General features: G+C 43.4%; 1 protein-coding gene across 1 annotated transcript; it reads left to right on the forward strand.

Annotated features, from left to right (window-relative positions):
- The first annotated feature begins 1,648 nt into the window (after window positions 1–1,648).
- Window positions 1,649–8,592, forward strand: KCNJ2 (potassium inwardly rectifying channel subfamily J member 2). The gene is made up of 2 exons (XM_044981579.1): window positions 1,649–1,700; window positions 6,765–8,592. The coding sequence occupies exon 2, from the start codon at window positions 6,987–6,989 to the stop codon at window positions 8,268–8,270; it is 1,284 nt and encodes a 427-aa protein (XP_044837514.1). The 5' UTR covers window positions 1,649–1,700; window positions 6,765–6,986; the 3' UTR covers window positions 8,271–8,592.
- The last annotated feature ends 9,441 nt before the right edge of the window (window positions 8,593–18,033 follow it).

Here is an 18,033-nt window from a genome sequence, read left to right on the forward strand (position 1 = left end):
AGCCAGCTGGGCTGGAAGCACAGCATATTTCTACACTATGATAAACCCAGGTCCCTGGGACCCAGACTTCTGGACTCAGTGTTTCCAAGCCCACACTTGAGAGTCCACACTGCATTGTAAACCCGGCTTTACAATTGCTAGACCTAAGTCTCCTAGTTGTGCTAACATGTCCATACTGCGCCACGGAGACCTTTTGTCTCGGGTCTATGGCTTGATCTGTGCTCACACTGCAAAATGACAGGGCTCTGACCCACCCCCATAGCAGGATCCCAGGTCCTGAATGCTCGCTGACCCACATCAGCCCGATTTGTAGGTGGACGGAAGGCGCGCTTGGGCTCAAACCTGAGTTGGAACCTGAGCTTACTGTGCAGTGTGGACAGACCCCTGGACAGCATGTTCTCATTTGCACTGGATAGAAATCCAAGCCCTGAGATGATGATCCCCCTCAAGGCTCCTGCTAGGGTGACCAGATGTCCTGATTTTATAGGGACAGTCCCGATTTTTGGGTCTTTTTCTTATATAGGCTCCTATTACCCCCCCCCCCCCCGTCCGATTTTTCATACTTGCTGTCTGGTCACCCTAGCTACTGCATGCAGAGGGAATGATCACCCCTGACTTTGCACCAACAGGTCCCTGTGATTTGCCTCTCTCCCTCCCTTCGTAACCCAGTCCCCCTCAGATCCCGCTCCTCTCCAGGCTGCCTCCACTCGCCCTACCCCCCCCCACCCTTCTCTGACCCCCCCCTCACTTTCTCTGACCCCTCCTCCTTTAGTCTCTCCAGCCAGGGCCGCGCGCGTGTGTGTGTGGGGGCAAGTAGGGCAATTTGCCCCAGGCCCCGCAGGAGCCCCCAGAGTGTTTCGGGGCCCCTGGAGCTTCTTCCTCTCCAGGTCTTCGGGGCACTTGGGCAGCGGGTCCGGAGCGGAAGGACCCCCCCCCCGCCGCGGAATTACCGCCGAAGCGGGGGCCCCCCGCCCCCGAAGACCCCAGGTCCCCTGAATCCTCTGGGCGGCCCTGCTCCAGCCCCTGAAAAAGTCTCTTCCTCCCCAAGCACCGGCACAGACCCGCCCCCCCGTTCAACCTGCCTCCACCCCCTGCTCGCCCTCCCCGTCCCTCCAGCCTCCCTCGCAAGGTGCGTCCCCCGCTCTGCGCCCCGCAAAGCGCCAGGGGCTCCGGGCTGCTCTCCCTCCTGGCCCGGCAGCGCCCCGCCGGGGCCGGATCGGGGCAGCCCCGCGCCTGGGCGAGGCGCGCCCTGGGGCTGCCGGAGCGCCGCGCAGGGGAACCGCGCCCCAGCCTGGCGCGGCGAGTCCCAGCCGCTGCTCCCCGCCAGGGGCCACCCTCCCCGGGGCACGGCGCGCCGCTCCCCGCGGCCCGTCGGGGCAGGGCACGCTCCGCGCTCGCCGCCAAGGCTCCAGGAATCCCTCGCTCTGGGCAGAGCCGGGCGCTCCGGCGGAGACCCAGGCAAGGCTGGGCCGGCCTCCCGCCTCCCATTGGCCTGGGGCAGCCCGGGGGGGCGGGGACTGCCGAGCCGGGATTAAAAATCACATGGCCGCCCTCAAAACAGAGGCAGTAGCTCATGGAGTGTTTGAGTTGCAAACGGTGCAGCGGGGTAGGGAGCTTGGGCTTGGTTTGCTGATTCCCCCTAGCCACTGGATCTTACCCTCTTTTATGTATATCCATCCCCAGCTTAAATCCACCACCAGGTAAGGAGCGCTTTATTTTAACCTACATCTTTCTGTAGTGAAGCGTGCAACACAGTCACCTCTGAAATGCCACCCTCGAATGTCTGTGCCTAAGGGGGACGGGGTTGGGGGATCAGTCTATATGTGTGTGTTTTACTATCAGATGTATTGATTGCACTTTTCTGCATAGTCACACGAAGGGAGAGCTTTACCATTGCTCATACACCATACAAACAGTCTAATTAATCTCACTAGCACATATAATTAGCTAGGTATGCTTGGAACACTTGAGCATCTGCTTGTGCTCATTTTTTTTTTTTCGAGTCACCAGCTGCCACTGAAGGATGTTGTATTTTGGGGGAGGGTTGGCAGTTAGTATGAAAACTCTCCTTTCCTCTGTAGGGTGCATCCTTTTCTTTTTGCCTGTTATTTCAGGGATTCTAGAACAGAGGGAAAAGGTCAAAGCACACAGAATGACAGAGTTTAGAACGTTATTTTTTAAAAAAATTTAAAAGAATCTATCACCTCTTGCACAACACCATGACATTTATTCATAACACTGCACATCGACTTTAGTCTATGAAAGATGCATCAAAGCAACTTGTGGAATTCTTTCTTAATGGGTCTGGCAAAAAGAAGTAAGAAAAAAAGCCATTGTGGTTTGAGTGACTGTGGAGAGATTGCGTCATTTTAACTTGATTCATGACAGTTAAAAAAAAATACATATAGGAAATGGCAGACTTATTTGTGGCTGTACTGTACAAGCTTTTCCATTTTAACCAGGCAAGTGCTTCACATGCACTTTGGAGACTGTCTCTGGAGAGTAGTTGCAGAGCACACTTGAAGTCTATTCTGCATGTTAAAAAGATGTTTCCTCCACATCTCTACTCATCAGGCTGTATCTAGTTATGTATTCTTTTCTGTGTTCTCTGCCTTACCTTTACACTTGTTTGCTTTTCCATCCTGCTGGCCAGCACATCAACTACACCCCCTGGTGATGAATATTTCATTTGTAGTTACTTTGTCATCATCTAGAAATATCCTGAGATCGGCAAAGGAGCAGGATCTCAGATGACAGTGCCACTTATCTTTCCCCTTTTTCTCCGTACACTTTTTCCTACATCACCTACTTTTCTTTTCTCGAATGTCTTCATTGTTTTATTAAAGAAAATCTGTCGTGATCCAAGCTAGCTTAGCATTAAATACATAATATGCCTCAAATCCCCTAGCCAAAGCAAGTAGGGAAATGAGGAGAGGCTGGGCTAACAACTTTTAAATAATATATGGGACTAGGGAAAGGTCACTGAGCCTTTACACCTGAAGATCTGTGACCAATAAAATAAGAGAGCATGTGCTTTTGGTTTTGCCTTATATCTTGGCAGTGTCTGTTTACTGAAGAGGGAGGAAGGTAGCAGTTGCACTCACTTAGCAACATGTGCCCTGCACACAGAGCGCAGGATAATGTGGCGTCAGCTTGGGAATAACTGCCCGGATCGCTCATTAGCAATCTCTCTCCCAACTCTTGTAACATCTCTATCTCTGAGCAGTCTGAAACCCTCCTGCATGTTTCTCTTCCACTCGTTCAGTGCAAATTACAGCCATCTGATGTAATTATTTTTCCTTGTGAGCTCTTAGAGATTTTGTTGTTGAATCAGTGTTTGTCCAGAAAAGCTTCATTAATAGTGAAGTCCCCTTCTGTTCCCCCTTTCCAAGCCTCCCCTTGCAACATTTGAAATTCTGATCTCTCTCACTGTAGTGAATCTGTACACGTGCCAGCAACTGGTTTTAGTACTTCTCTATGGTGAAAACAGTGTTGTTTTTCTGTGGAGAGATAAAGGGGTGAATAAAATAAGATAATTTAGTTTATGCCTGACTACATGTCATTATGCAATTCCCTCCCTCCCCCCTGTGAGGGCTGTAGATTTGGTCTGCTCTTTGTACTCAGTGATAACATGAGAACGTTTGGAAAAATTAAACTTGTATTACAACTGCACAGCAGGTGGATTCTCAAAGTAAGGCATCATATTAGATTTTTAGCCCAGGTCTGTGCATTTTTAGCTTTGTACACACTTTTTGTGTCGGGCCTGACCCTGTATTCCTTGCAGTCTCCAAACTCCCACTGCAGCCAACTGGAAGAGTTTAGGATGCACAAAGTTCAGACCTCAACACTGGTGGATCTATTGATCTCCCCCACCCCCATACACAAGGTCCTGATCCTTGAAGTCAATGGGAATTTTTGCCACCTACTTGACTGGAGGGAGGATCAGACCCATTGTGTTTCACCAGCTGTGAGTCTGACTGCTGAAGTATTGCAACCCCCCGGTATCCTAGCTACTCAAAGCACACACAAGGATGAGAGGCAGTTTGTGCTGTTAAAAGACCATAGACAGCTATCCTATGACCAGCACTGTAACGTTGGGTGTGCCAGAGTTTTGTTGTCTAAACATCCAGAAAGTCTATCAACACAGGAAAGAGATACCCCCAAGGCTGCATTTCAATGTTTCAGGAATATTTAAGCCAAAGTAGGTGCAGTTTTTGCTTACAAAGGCGTAACACGTGCAGTGGCACAACTATTAACTAATAATACTGTGCAGATGTACAGTAGGTGGAACAAATGCTATCATTAGCAATGGAAATATGACAATGGTAGGTGCCTATAGCTATTTTCAGGGTTCTAAATATGGTAAGCTATTTGTAGGAATCTGCCATTGTGGTTTCCGTGATTTGTGGCATTCAAACAAATTTCTTGGGGTAAAAAAAAAACTTTTTTTTTTTTTTTTGGTATAAAGTTGCACATTCAGGTCCCTCAGATTTCACAGTTGTCCCCTCTCCAGACCTCTTCCCCCTTGAAATCCAAGAGACAATGCAGAAAAATGACTAAATTAGTTCTAAGGCTACATATTTCCATCAACTTGGAGCAAAACCTGCTTAGAACATGGAAGTTCAACATGATCATGCTTTTAGGATGTGGTTTATAAAAGTGATTAATCTGCAAACCAATGCAATGATTTTGCAATGAGCTATTCTTTTTCATGGAACATATAAATAGTAATTTGGCTTTTCCACTTGTATTTGGTTTTAGATGCATTTTCAAGCCAACAGAAAATATCTCAAACTGAATGTTAGACGCATTCCTTCGCTTTAGAGAGCTATATATTGGCAGGAATGAGAATCTCTGTTCTTATCACCCTTCCCCCACATTAAAAAAAAAACATACAAAGGGAACTTTACACAATGCAAACAAAATATTCAGACAGGTGTAAGCTTAACAGCACCATATCATCTTTATACATTAGTATGAAAGCTACATTCAAACTGGGTATTTTGAAAGTTGAAAGCTGCCAAAATGTATCACGCACTGCAGGAGTCACAGATGACTAATCTCAGGAAATATGTGTTGGGCCACATTTTTTGTAGAGTAATTTAAAGTGTGTGTGTGTGTGTGTGTGTGTGTAATTTAAAGTGTGTGTGTGTGTGTTTAAAGCAAACCATGAAGTAGCTCTTCAGGAAGAAATGTCTTATGCACATCTGTAAAGATCACTTATTCTTTTTGCTTGTCACCTGCTATTTTCTTACACACATCTGCTTACCTGTGTCCTTGTGATGCAGCTGTGAGGTATAGGGGACGGAGGAATTAAGAGATCATATGCTGAACTCTAGAGATTCCAAATCTGTCTAGGGTTTTAACCCTGTTATTGGACCAGGGGTAGTTCCTATCCACAGTATTACTTTTTAACCTTGCTCTACCCAGGTCAGGAAGAACAGCTAGAGTGAGTGCAAACTATTTCACATACAGAAGTCTTATTCCTTGGTTGATGCAATTATGGCAGTTCTTAGAAATGAGTTGGCTTAATTTTGTTAATATCAGTTAACAAAAGACAACTTAGTGTACCCTTCCACTAATGTGATTGGCTGATCTCCTGCTGTGGCAAACCCACAACAGACTTTTTTTTAAATCAGTTAAGACTTTCTTTTTTCCTTTGGTCGTGTGTGTGCAGGGACGATTATTACAATTCATGCATTTTGCCTCCTCTGCAGTATTTCAATTAAATTTCCTGCAATACAGTAGGTGACTTAATGGATGATGCGCTTGTTAAAAGCAAACACTGGGTCTAAGCCAGACCTCTATGAAATGAGTTTGGTGCCCTCCAGTCTCAGCAAACACATCTTGTATCCACTATGCTAAGCCCTAACCGTTGACTTTCACGACACAAGGGAAACTCAGGGCCATTTTCCTTTTGAAGGCAGAATCCCCTTTATCTCCAGAGAGGAAATTACCTTGTAGCCACCATCAAAGGCATCACAGAGATGTTAGGCCAATCCTGCTTCTGTTAAAGCCATTTACGAAGAACTTCAGCAGGAGCAGGATGGGGCCTCATTTGGTTTGTGTGATGATTTCCTACCGTGAATTTAATGATTGTATGGATCCCATCAAATTGCTGTGGCTTTGGTTTATATAGTTGCCAACGTAGTCTGTATGGCTTTATTCCTATAGCTGGCAAAGAATGCACAACTTTTGCTTTAATGGACTAGTAAAGGGCTAAATTCTGCACAAGTGTAATTTAATGGAAGTTAGGGGAGTATCACTAGAGCTAAATTTGGCCCAAGGAACTCATAATCCTCATAATGCACTTGTTCCTCTAATTAATGCACACCTGTATCTTGGCTGGAATAGACCCTGAGACACAGGCTTCTATGTCATTGTAAATCAACTTGAGACTTGAACAGACATGCATGTGTTCAAGCTAATTCACCATTCCAAAGTAAACCAAAGGTGCAGGGGTATGTACTAGATAGATACGTATATTTTCTGCTTTTGAGTGAATATTTCTTTAAGACCTGTAAGACATGTTCACTTTAGTGCTTGCTGCAGAAAGGGTGATGACTTCTTTGCATTACTGATGTCAGTTTTGTCGATGCATAACCATAAACAGAGAATCTCTGTGCCCCAGGACAATTCCGTGAATAGAAGTGAATAGATTGAAAAACGAACCGTGTGGATTTGGAGGCTGGGGTCTTTATATAGCTTTGATTCATTGTTCTGTCCCTTTGAGTTCTAACATGCAGTTTGTCTTTCTCTTGCAGACCATGTGCTCTCCATGACGGATGTTCGATTGCTAAGCTAACGCTGCATGTCAGAAGATTCTCCTTGGTAGAGCCAAGGGTTGTTGGAAACTCCAACCTAGCCCTCTTATTATTTTCTGTGTGTGTGTTCCTCCAGAACTTTCAAAACTGTTTCTCCAAAGGGTTTTGCAGAAACTCAGACTGTTTCCTAAAGCAGAAGCACCTCAGTCCACAACAGTAGTGATGGGCAGCGTGCGAACCAACCGCTATAGCATCGTTTCCTCAGAAGAAGATGGCATGAAGTTGGCAACCATGGCAGTTGCCAATGGCTTCGGGAACGGGAAGAGCAAAGTACACACTAGGCAGCAGTGCAGGAGCCGCTTCGTCAAGAAAGATGGACACTGCAATGTCCAATTCGTTAATGTGGGTGAGAAAGGACAACGTTACCTGGCAGACATCTTTACCACATGCGTGGATATTCGCTGGAGGTGGATGCTAGTTATCTTCTGCCTGGCTTTCATCCTTTCCTGGCTTTTTTTTGGCTGTGTGTTTTGGCTGATTGCTCTGTTGCATGGGGATCTGGAGGAGACAACAAACTACAAATCTTGTGTCTCCAATGTGAACAGCTTCACTGCAGCCTTCCTCTTCTCCATTGAAACTCAGACAACGATTGGGTATGGTTTTAGGTGTGTCACAGACGAGTGCCCCATTGCAGTCTTCATGGTGGTTTTCCAGTCTATCGTAGGCTGCATCATTGATGCCTTCATCATTGGGGCTGTCATGGCAAAGATGGCTAAACCAAAAAAAAGAAACGAAACTCTAGTCTTCAGCCACAATGCTGTTGTGGGCCTGAGGGATGGGAAGCTGTGCTTAATGTGGCGTGTTGGAAACCTACGGAAAAGCCATTTGGTAGAGGCACACGTGAGAGCCCAGCTTCTTAAATCCAGGGTCACCTCCGAAGGAGAATACATCCCCTTGGACCAAATAGACATCAATGTTGGGTTTGATAGTGGGATAGACCGCATATTCCTGGTCTCCCCAATTACAATAGTACATGAAATAGATGAACAAAGTCCCTTGTATGACTACAGTAAGCAAGACATGGACAATGCAGACTTTGAAATTGTAGTAATATTAGAGGGCATGGTGGAAGCTACCGCCATGACTACCCAGTGCCGTAGTTCATATCTGGCAAACGAAATCCTCTGGGGCCACCGTTATGAGCCTGTGCTCTTTGAAGAGAAAAACTACTACAAAGTGGACTACTCTAGGTTCCACAAAACATACGAAGTGCCCAACACACCCCTCTGTAGTGCCAGAGACTTAGCAGAAAAGAAATACATTCTCTCTAATGCAAATTCCTTTTGCTACGAGAATGAAGTGGCCCTCACCAGCAAAGAAGAGGACGAGAGTGACAATGGGGTGCCTGAAAGCATGAGCACGGACACCCTCCCAGACATGGACCATCATAACCAAGCTGGGGTGCCACTAGAACCTAGGCCGTTAAGGCGGGAATCAGAAATATGACTGACTGACTTTTTCTCTGTTATCGTTTGGTTTAAAAGAAAAGTACGTCGGTCAAAGGCACAATGAGCTGAGAGTTGGCCCAAAGCAGTTTTCAGACGATGGTACTGTTGAAGAAAGGCGTGAAGACAAGCGGTCCTGAGGAAACTAAGCCAGTTTTAGGGCTGTCTTTAGAGGAGAGAGAGCTGAAAATGAACTCTAATCACGAAGCACTAAACAATGTCTAAGTGTGACCAGAAGGCACATATATATTGTAGAATAAATTATGTATATATTTTTTTACAAAACTTGAACTTGCAGGCGAGCTTTGGTTGGGTTTTTTTTTTTTCAACTTTTTCCAGAATGCTTCTCTCTAGGGAACAAGAATGTTTTTAATGGCATAACAAAGGCAAGAATCTGCCTTATTATTATTATTATTATTATTGTTATTATTTTAAGAAAGCTGCTGCTAACTACATGGACACAAATTGTAATTATTTTGTGGCAGTGTAGTTTTTTCTTTTGTGTAATTTAAAAAAAAAATGTCAACATTGAATTTCGTGGGTTGAAAAGCTCGCGATCACACTTCAAAGAGGCCAATGCGGCCGTATAGTCTGAACTTCTTTTGAGGCCAGTAGTTTGATAGCTAGAATCAATTTTTCTCTCTTTTCAGTTACATAAGGGGCATTATGTAACATAAGGCCAATTGGTAGCCTCCAGCAAAAAAAATTTTTCACGGGGGGATGGGAGGGGGCTGAGTTTAATTCTCTATCTAAAAATTAAGTTAAAACTACCTAAATGGATACCAAAGAAAATGCACAGTTTTGCACAGTGGAGTTTATTTCAGTGAAACAGGCTGCTTTAAACAAACAAAATTTGAACCTCAGACTTTTTTTTTTTTTTTTTTAAAAAGGGCCTCATTTTGCACCTTATTCAGAAAATAGAGTGTAAGACTCGGATCTAAGTAAGCAAGACATTTTTCTCCCCTCTGTGGGAAAACGAGCTCCCTTTCTTTCTTTTTATAAGAAGGAAAAGCGGGGGGGGGGGGGAAGAGCAAACATCTGTTCTTTCCTGTTAGCAAAACACCAGCGAGGCTACAGCAGAAGGTCAAGTGTTATTCTACACACATTCCAAAACTGCTTCTACAACTTAGAGGGCCCTTTTAAAGCTGACCCAGCGTTCTGAGAACTGAGCCATCAGACATGCTGCAGGCGGTCATTTCATTTCCAGTTAAACTAGGCTAGAACCATGCAAAGCTGCTGATCTGCGCTAGGCTAACTCGGCTGGAGCAGGCATTTAGGCGTAGGTGAGCCGAGCAACACGTCAATCCCTGGGGAGTGGGGGGGGAGGGAAGTTGTAACAGAGCAATCTGAAAGAGCATAGGGATGTGAATGTTTTGGGAAAACGCTTCCCTTTGGCAGGGCACGGGTGTCAGACCAGGTGTAATAGTGTGCTCTGGATCATTTGAAAAAGGATTATTTGCAGATAATACTGTAAAAGAGTTCCCTCTCCCACCTCCTTTTTACCTGTAAACATCGACTGAGCTATCCGTGGAGGATGAAATATGTCATCAAGCCTTGTGACCTTTTGTAAAGCCATGGCTCTAATGGTATTTTGGCCCCCTTGCCAAGAATGCTTTAATGTTTTCTGTGCCTCTAAGATCAAGCATATAACTTAGCTGTACTTGAAGGTTCCTTGCCTGTGAATCTTCCTCAAGGAATAGGTAATGGTGGTGGTGGGGACAATAGATTCTAGTCAACTCTTTTACAGTATTGGATCACTGTATGCCATTAAAAAACAGCTTGTTCTAGGTCTAATGTCTTCTGTAAATGGACATCTGTGAAGGCCTCTGGCCCCTTACAGCCCTGCCTGAAGGAAATGCCTGCAATGACATGGTGGTTTCTGATAAGATGGTATTTACAGTAACCTGAGTAGGTGGGTTCTATAACTGTGGAAATTTTACATTGTAAAGGTAGCTCTGGATATTCTAAAGAGGGCAGATGTTATTTAAATACAAGTTCTAAAACTATTTATGGGGGGAGGGGAGGGAATTAAACCCACAAGGCAACTTGAACACAGTCCTGGGTCATAGCCAGTGAATGCAACTGAACGCTACTTGTGCTGCTATTGTGATATTCTTGTAAAGGAAAACAACTAAACCAAAGAGTATTCAGTGAAATGTAAAACAAATGAAGATGCAATGGGGGAAGGGAGGAAATGGGGGAATGAGCTGGAGAAAAGGGAACCTTTTTCCCTAATTAGATCACTCCAAAATACACAGTGCCCCACTTAGGAGACTTGAAAAATCAGAGCATGGGACAGGAGATAAGGGAAAATAAAAAGCTTCAGTTTGTTTTGTTTATTTTTTCTTAAAGAAACAAACAAAAAAAGGAAAAAATCTGAAATTTCTGGTGCACAGTTTTTTTCAAGTCACAGTTTTTCAGAAATGTTTTTAAAATGTACATTTTATAAAGTTTATCAAGTATTTTCATATTTAAAGCCAAATGTAAATAGAAGTCTGTAAAGGAGAAGAAGAAAAATGAAAAATTAAATAAATCCATAGGAAGTATAAATTCAGTTCAGCAATTTCGGCTAGCTAGTACCTAGATGCTACCGGTTAGCATGGTTTTAGCAAATACTTGCAAGCCTTATAGGGTTCCTAATGCTATGAACTTCTGTTATTTATTTAAGCATGGACTTTTAATTTGAAAATATTTTCTAGTTACTGGCATTTTTTTAAAGTTACAAGCTTTCAGATTGCTAGTCTTGTTGAGAGTGGATACTTAGGTAATTCATTGCACTCTCTGCTGGATTTATTTTATTTTTAAGTAACCCTTTGTCTCTACCGACTGAATCTAGCATTGCAGATTTGCACTCAGCCTCTGGCTTGTGAAAGCTGCTAGGAAAGAGACCTGACCTGCAATGTATATTTCATGGTACCCTCCCCACCCCTTGTTCATATCTCAAATGGTTTAAATACATTTCTGAACATGCCTTGGTAAGCCCAATACAGGTCAGGCTATTGTAGGGTTGGTTAATTCTTCTTTTTTTTTTGTTTAAAGGCATGCATAGTGACTGACAGCGTTCATACTTAGTGATACTGGGCCAAATGAATCCCTCATTTATGGCGTGATCCAAATGCCTGTTGAAGCAGATGGGAGTCTTTCCATTGGCTTTACAAGTTTTGGATCTGGTCCTTAGGCTATGGACTGACCCCAAGGATGAAGTTGGCTCAGTGTCTTTAGTGTCTGGCACAGGTGGTTTTATGTATTTTGCTTGGGGAGTCGGGGAGGATTTAGTTATTTCTGCCCTTCCCTGAAAATACTTGAATAAGACTTAATGTCTGAAACATAATACCGCCTACAATGACAAAAGGCATTTGTGAGACCGGTTAGGCTATGTTGTTTCTCTCCTCTGTCTCTTCGGTGCAACTTGTTTTTTGGATAAGTAGCAAGGGTGGAAATCACTACATTTTAGTTGTTTTTAATGATACATTCTCCCAATCATGATAAATTTCTGTGGTATTAACTTAGCACTTGTTCTCTTTTGGCAAAGACAAAGGGTTTGTATGTTTTTATCTGGTCTCTTAGGTCCTTTTTTTTTCCATATTGGATTACAAGGTAAAGCCGAGAAGTACTGTAATGTCTTTAAACTATGGCTGCTCTTGACCATTTTAAGGCAGAAGGGTGCTGCAGAGTTGCCATCCCACCGCCAACCAGACATTTATTTTGCAATGACTCTTGGTCTGCAGCTGTTGTAAGGTGAACAATCGAGACATTTGACAATTGTCCATTACTATTTTCCTGTTTGCAGCCTTTTTGTATCAAAGTCTTCCTAATGTACTGCACAAATCATGGATTGTACAGATTTTTATATATTATGTCTTATTTTATTATTTCTAAATAATAATAATAATAAAAAAAACCCAACGATCTTCTGTCTGTATCTTCTGCGTGCGGCGGGTGGGTCAGAGCATCACCCTTTAACTGTATTGCAGTAGTGCCTGCAGCCAAGATAGGGGACCCTGTGAAGTGCCTCCCACAGTAACACATGCTAAGAGACAGCCCCTTCCCTCAAAAGCTTGTAATATTAGTAGACAAAGGGTAGGAGGACAGGTGATATTGTTCTTATTTTGCAGATTAGGGACTGAGGCACAGAGCCTCAAGGTTTCCTGTGGCAATTTACACCAGATGAGGATCTTCCCCAGAGTGATTAAGTGACTTTCTCAAAGTCACACAAGAAGACTGTGGTAGAACTGAGAATTAAACTCAGGCCTTCAGAGTCCTACTCCAGAGCCTTAACTACATGACCAGTGCTTAATTTGTAATGAAAGAGGGGCCGGACCTCAAGCAATTAGGTGCTGCGACTCAAGCTGTTTTTTTTTTACTTTCATAATTGATGCATCAAGCCCAGAGGTGCTGGGGCTATGAACTGCCAACTCTAGGGGTGCCGGGGCTCAACCCTGGTGGCGGGGAAGGGTAGCTCAGTGGTTTGAGCATTGGCCTGCTAAACCCAGGGTTGTGAGTTCAATCCTTGAGGGGGCCATTTGGGGATTGGTCCTGCTTTGAGCAGGCGGTTGGACTAGATGATCTCCTGAGGTCCCTTCCAACCCTAATAATCCATGATTCTATGAAACTCCAGCACAAATTAAGCATTGCACGTGACCATCCTTCTCTTAATTACAAAGTGTTTGTACACAAAATAGAGATCACATTAATCAAAATGGTGATGAGAGAACAGATTACAAGGAGCCTTGAAAAAAGTGCCCCTGTATTCACCAAGGAAGATAGCATAGCAGGTGGGGAAATGGGCACTCAGGGCATAAACTGGCCTCTTGTGACGTTTGGGCATGGATTCGAAGATAAAATGGGAGCCACAATGCCAAATGCCCATATACCATCCCAAAGGGATGTTCCACATTTACCTCTATTCCAAATAGACTTGGTTTAATGATCATAAACATATTAGATCATTCTGCATCATGAACCTGACGTCACAATAGGCCAAATTCTGTCCTCAGGATACTCCTATGTAGTGCCTCTGGATGTCAGCTGGAGTTATGCTTGAGTATCTGGGAATAGAATCTGTGCCTCGAATAAATAGGCTGAAGACCCAAATTCTTGCACCATGTTTTGTGTCTGTGTCCTTCAATCTGACTTCTATTCTGGGCTTTGCCACTCAACTCCCTATGTGACCTTGGACAAGTAGCTTCAACTCTCCATGCATCAGTTCTCCTGTCCGTGATACGAAGACCAAAATACGTGCCCCTTTTTGTAAAGCAAGGTACAAGATCTGATCTGGTCTTTGTCCTGCATTTGATCATTTAGGGTTGAGAGGTGTGCCCCCCCCACTGATTTGAAAACTTAAATTCAATGGTACAAGTGGATGTCTAATCCATACCACTATAGTGATACCCTCTAATTTTGCTATAATGCTATGACTGACAAAGACATAAGAGCAAACAGATTTCAGATTTTGTGCCTCCATATACAAGGAGCTGGAAAAAGTGGAAGATTTTACAAACTATCCAATATTGCCAACATAAGCACTGCACAACTCCTACTCGGCTCAAGAAGATTAGGTCAATGTAATCAAGATTTAAATATATTGTAATATCCAAGCACAGTATGAAGAGTTTCAAATTCAGTTTGGCACTGAAGTCCTTAATAGTATATAAATGAATCTCTAGTATGATGCTTCAAGACAGAACCTTGTCCTCTGTAAGGACCCCTATTGTAAATTCAGCTTCCCTTTTCAAAATCTGTTTCTTAGAAAGGTAGTTTATGTGCTGCATTGAAACTCATGCATATCCAGGCTTTTGTTTTTAAACAGGGCCATATTCAGAGCTAACACATAAGGGACCACCTTGCAGTCAGACTGCCTTACCCAAAGTTAAACTGTTTTAGAACACTGATTTCTCTAATCAGTGTTATTTATGCAGAGAAGGTCAGCAGAAAGTGAATGCGAAAGAGCCAGATAATGGAGAAATTCTGATATACATTAGCTGAGAATTTGGCTCAAAGTATGGAGAGGCTTATTTTAAGTGACACTTTAGCCTGCCTTCCTGTTATTTGCTTCTCTTACTGTGCTGCCCTCTTCTGGTCCCTCTGCATGCATTGTACAGGTGCAGCCTCCCATCGGTTAAGTTAGACGCTGTAGGCCACATTCAGAGATAAAATGTGGAAGTAACAGCACCAGTATTCCAAACTCTCATGATTGTAGTGAGTGTCTCACAATCCTTTTTTTTCATTTTAATCATGAGCTCCTAGAGTAATGGAATGATGTGAGGATCTCAGCTTTTCTTTAAAAAAATATATAGACTTCATGGTTGCGGAGTAAAGCCTGAACATGTGACGTGACTGTAACCTAAAGGCTCAAAAGACAGAAAAAACACTAAAAAGAATTTAAACTTATTTAAAAAAAAAAGAAACTTAGCATTTTTCAGCCAGTCTAATGATTGTGGTGGGTCGGAGTCATGACTTTTGAACATTTTAAGGGTGTCATTGTTGGGGTCAGTTTCATATTAGCAAGTGGGTCAGAGCATTTTAAAAGGGCTTGTCTAGAATAACGAATTTGCACTTGTGTACAGAGATGGTCTTTTTGGTTTTGTACAGCACCTAGCGCAATGAGGTCTTGGGCCATGCCTAAGGTTCCTAGGTGCTATTGCAATGCCAATAATAAATAATTATTAGCAATAATACATTGATATAGCTAGAACAGCACAAATCATATTGTAGATGCACTACAGTGGGGACACTTATCCTGGTAATATATTGGTTTAAATCACATCAGGGAGCGCCTGGTCTTATAACAGTGAAGCATATCTACAAGGAGGATTTGCACTGCAATATAAACCCACAGTGAATTGAAGTCTTAAGTTGAAATAACATATACGTTTTGAGAAGGGGAGGGGCATAACATATATTTTTGAGAAGTGGAGGGGAGGAACAACTGTTGAGTTACACTAACTGTCTCTCAAGTCTTCACCTCTGAATCTGGCCATCAGTGCATAAGGGGTTTTCTACAATCTCTAAGATGCTATTGCTTATTTAACCTCTGTAGCTTGAGAATTTCTTGCTCAGAAGAATCAAAATTACCTGACTTGCTGAAGATCTGTCTCCAGTGACGGGTAGGTTGCATGGCATTTGGAAGCATTTCAAACTTTTCCAGTTAATTGCACTTATGCTGAATTTTAGACCAGTATTTAGTTCAAAAACCTAGCAATGTGGGTCTAGACAAAACTGCCAGTGCTACATAACATGAAAGCTGGGCATTCTAACTGGAGAAGTCTCCCCAAAAACAAAAGAAAGAATCTTTCAGTGCTTACTAATCAACAAAATATTTACAGCCAGAAGACCAAATTCTCCTCACCCACACAGGTACAAATCCAAAGCAACTCAGATGAAATCAGAAGATGAATAAAATCAGTAGAGTTACTCTTGATTTACAGAAGGCGGTTGAAATCATAATTTGGCTTGGGGTGAAGGAGCAGGAGGAATCTCCTATAAAATACTCAGGGCAGTGCCCCTTTATGTATTGAGAATGGTCTGGGAACTACACCTTATGAGAGGTGGGAGATTCACTAGGGTAGATCACAGATGATGGCATATCTATATTTTTTCCCATTAGGAAAACAGGAAGGAATGTTGTGATGGATATAATGCTGCCAGGGGAACACCAGGGATATTATGTGAACTATTCATATCACTTCCAGCATGACAGTCAGAAAAGAGACATGTAACATAGGCCAGAACTGTGAACAAAGACCATGGGCAAACATTTTCAGTGCATTCGGCAATTCTCCAATAGGAGCCCAAATCCATTCCTAAATCCCTACATTTCTCTTGCATGCAGGGTAGATTTTCTTTTGTAAACTCTCACTGTTACCTAAAATCCAGCACGTTCAGCTTAATACAAGTTCTTGAGGAGTGAGAATTTGCAATTCCTCCCATTTGCACTTTAGCTTACGACTAGACACGTTTTGATGCCTTCCTTTGGCTTTTTCCTTTTCTGCAGTGGACTAGTAATAGCACTTCATCTTGAAATTTGGATAGTTATTTGCAGATGTTGGGGTGTGTGCGCATGGGTGGGGAGGAGGGGTGAGGGAGAGGAGAACACAAAAGTAAAGAAAATGAATATTACAGAAAGCTCAATAGTATATAAAAAAAAATACAAGCCTTGAAGGAGATGGCAATTCTTTCAAGGGTTTCCCTAAATACAGGCTTCATTCCAGCAGTGCAGTTTATAGTCTCACCAAAGGTACAAATCCACTGTATTGCCTGGCAAGCAAATGTATTTTGTAGGGCTGGGCAGCCTGGGGAAAACCCACCTATTTAAGCAGCTCATAAGTTTTATTTTATTCTTTAAAAAATAAGTTCCCTAAGCTGGTGGGCTGAAATACAGTCAACGAGGAAGGACAGAGGTAAAGCAATAAGCTTTTTAAAGAGCCTCACAAAGACTCATACAAGTTAGACGCAGTGAATTATGAAATAGTTACTGGGCTGGTGGGCATTTTATTGCTCATTTCATGCTCCTTCTGTTTTCTTTCTGGAGAGACACTTAAAGCCTGATCCTGAATGACTCAGGCAAAACAAAGTGGGTTTGGCTTCAGTGTGATTCTGGGCTGAGAAAGAACTGGAGAATCAGGCCCTTAGGCAAAGAGGTGTGATCTTTTGGTTTCAATGTAGGCCTGTGCAGAAGAAAGTCGTGAGCTCTAATCCCAGCTCTGACATAAGAATGTAAGACCATAAGAGCTGCTGTTCTGGGTCAAACCGTAGTTCAATTTGCCCACTATCCTGTCCTCTACAGTGATCCACACTGAAGCTTCAAGTGGCTGTAAAGAATAGGGCAATTATGGAGCTATCCACTTCTGGCTTCCACTCCTGGCTTCTGGTTGTCAGAGGTTTAGGGTTGCATCGAGCATGGGGTTGCCCCCCTAAACCCTGACCATCTTGGCTAATAGACATTGATAGACCTATCCTGCCTGAACTTATCTAGTTCTTCTTTGAACCCAGTTATACTTTTGGCCATCACAACATCCCAGGGCAATGAGTTCCACAAGTTATTTGTGCATTGTGTGAAAAGATACGTCCCCTTGTTTGTATTAAACGCGCTACCTACTAATTTCATTGGTTTTTGTATTGTTTGAAAGGGTAAATATCGCTCTCCATTCACTTTTTCCACACCTGTCATGGTTTTATAGAACCCTATCATACCTCTCTCCCCTCCCCCCCCCCCCCCCGCAACATGAGTTGTCTCTTTTCTAAGCTAACAGACCTAATCTTTTAAGTCTCTCCTCATATGGAAGCTATTCAATACCCTTCAGAAATTGCCCTTTTCAGAATCTTTTCCAGTTCCCCTATTTTCTTTTTGCGTTGCACTCTCCTCTGTAGCCTTGAGCAAGTTACTTAGGGCCAGATGAGGTGAGACCATTGTATGGCGGCAGAGGGGTGAGCAAGAAGCTCCTTTTACCCCTGACAGCAGGTCACACAATAGTCTTCTTCTTCCCCCAGGACATAGGATGTGGAAAAGAAGTTGATGAAGAGTGGGGAAGAGGTGGGGTTATAGCCTTGTACTGCCCCACCGCTGCACAGACTGGTGCATCAAAGGGAACCAACAGGGCAAGGAGCAGTCCTGGCAGAGGTCATGTCTCTCTGGGGAACTGCTGTCATGCATACAGGCCTCTCCATGAATAGCAGGGGTTTGGTTTGCTCTGGCTGGGCAATGGTCCTCCTCCTCCTTCCCCAAAGGTGTGGAGATGTGGGGATGTGATTCCCCTGTGTGCAGT

The sequence above is a fragment of the Mauremys mutica genome, chromosome 12 (assembly GCF_020497125.1).
Source record: "Mauremys mutica isolate MM-2020 ecotype Southern chromosome 12, ASM2049712v1, whole genome shotgun sequence".
Taxonomy (NCBI): Eukaryota; Metazoa; Chordata; order Testudines; family Geoemydidae; genus Mauremys; species Mauremys mutica.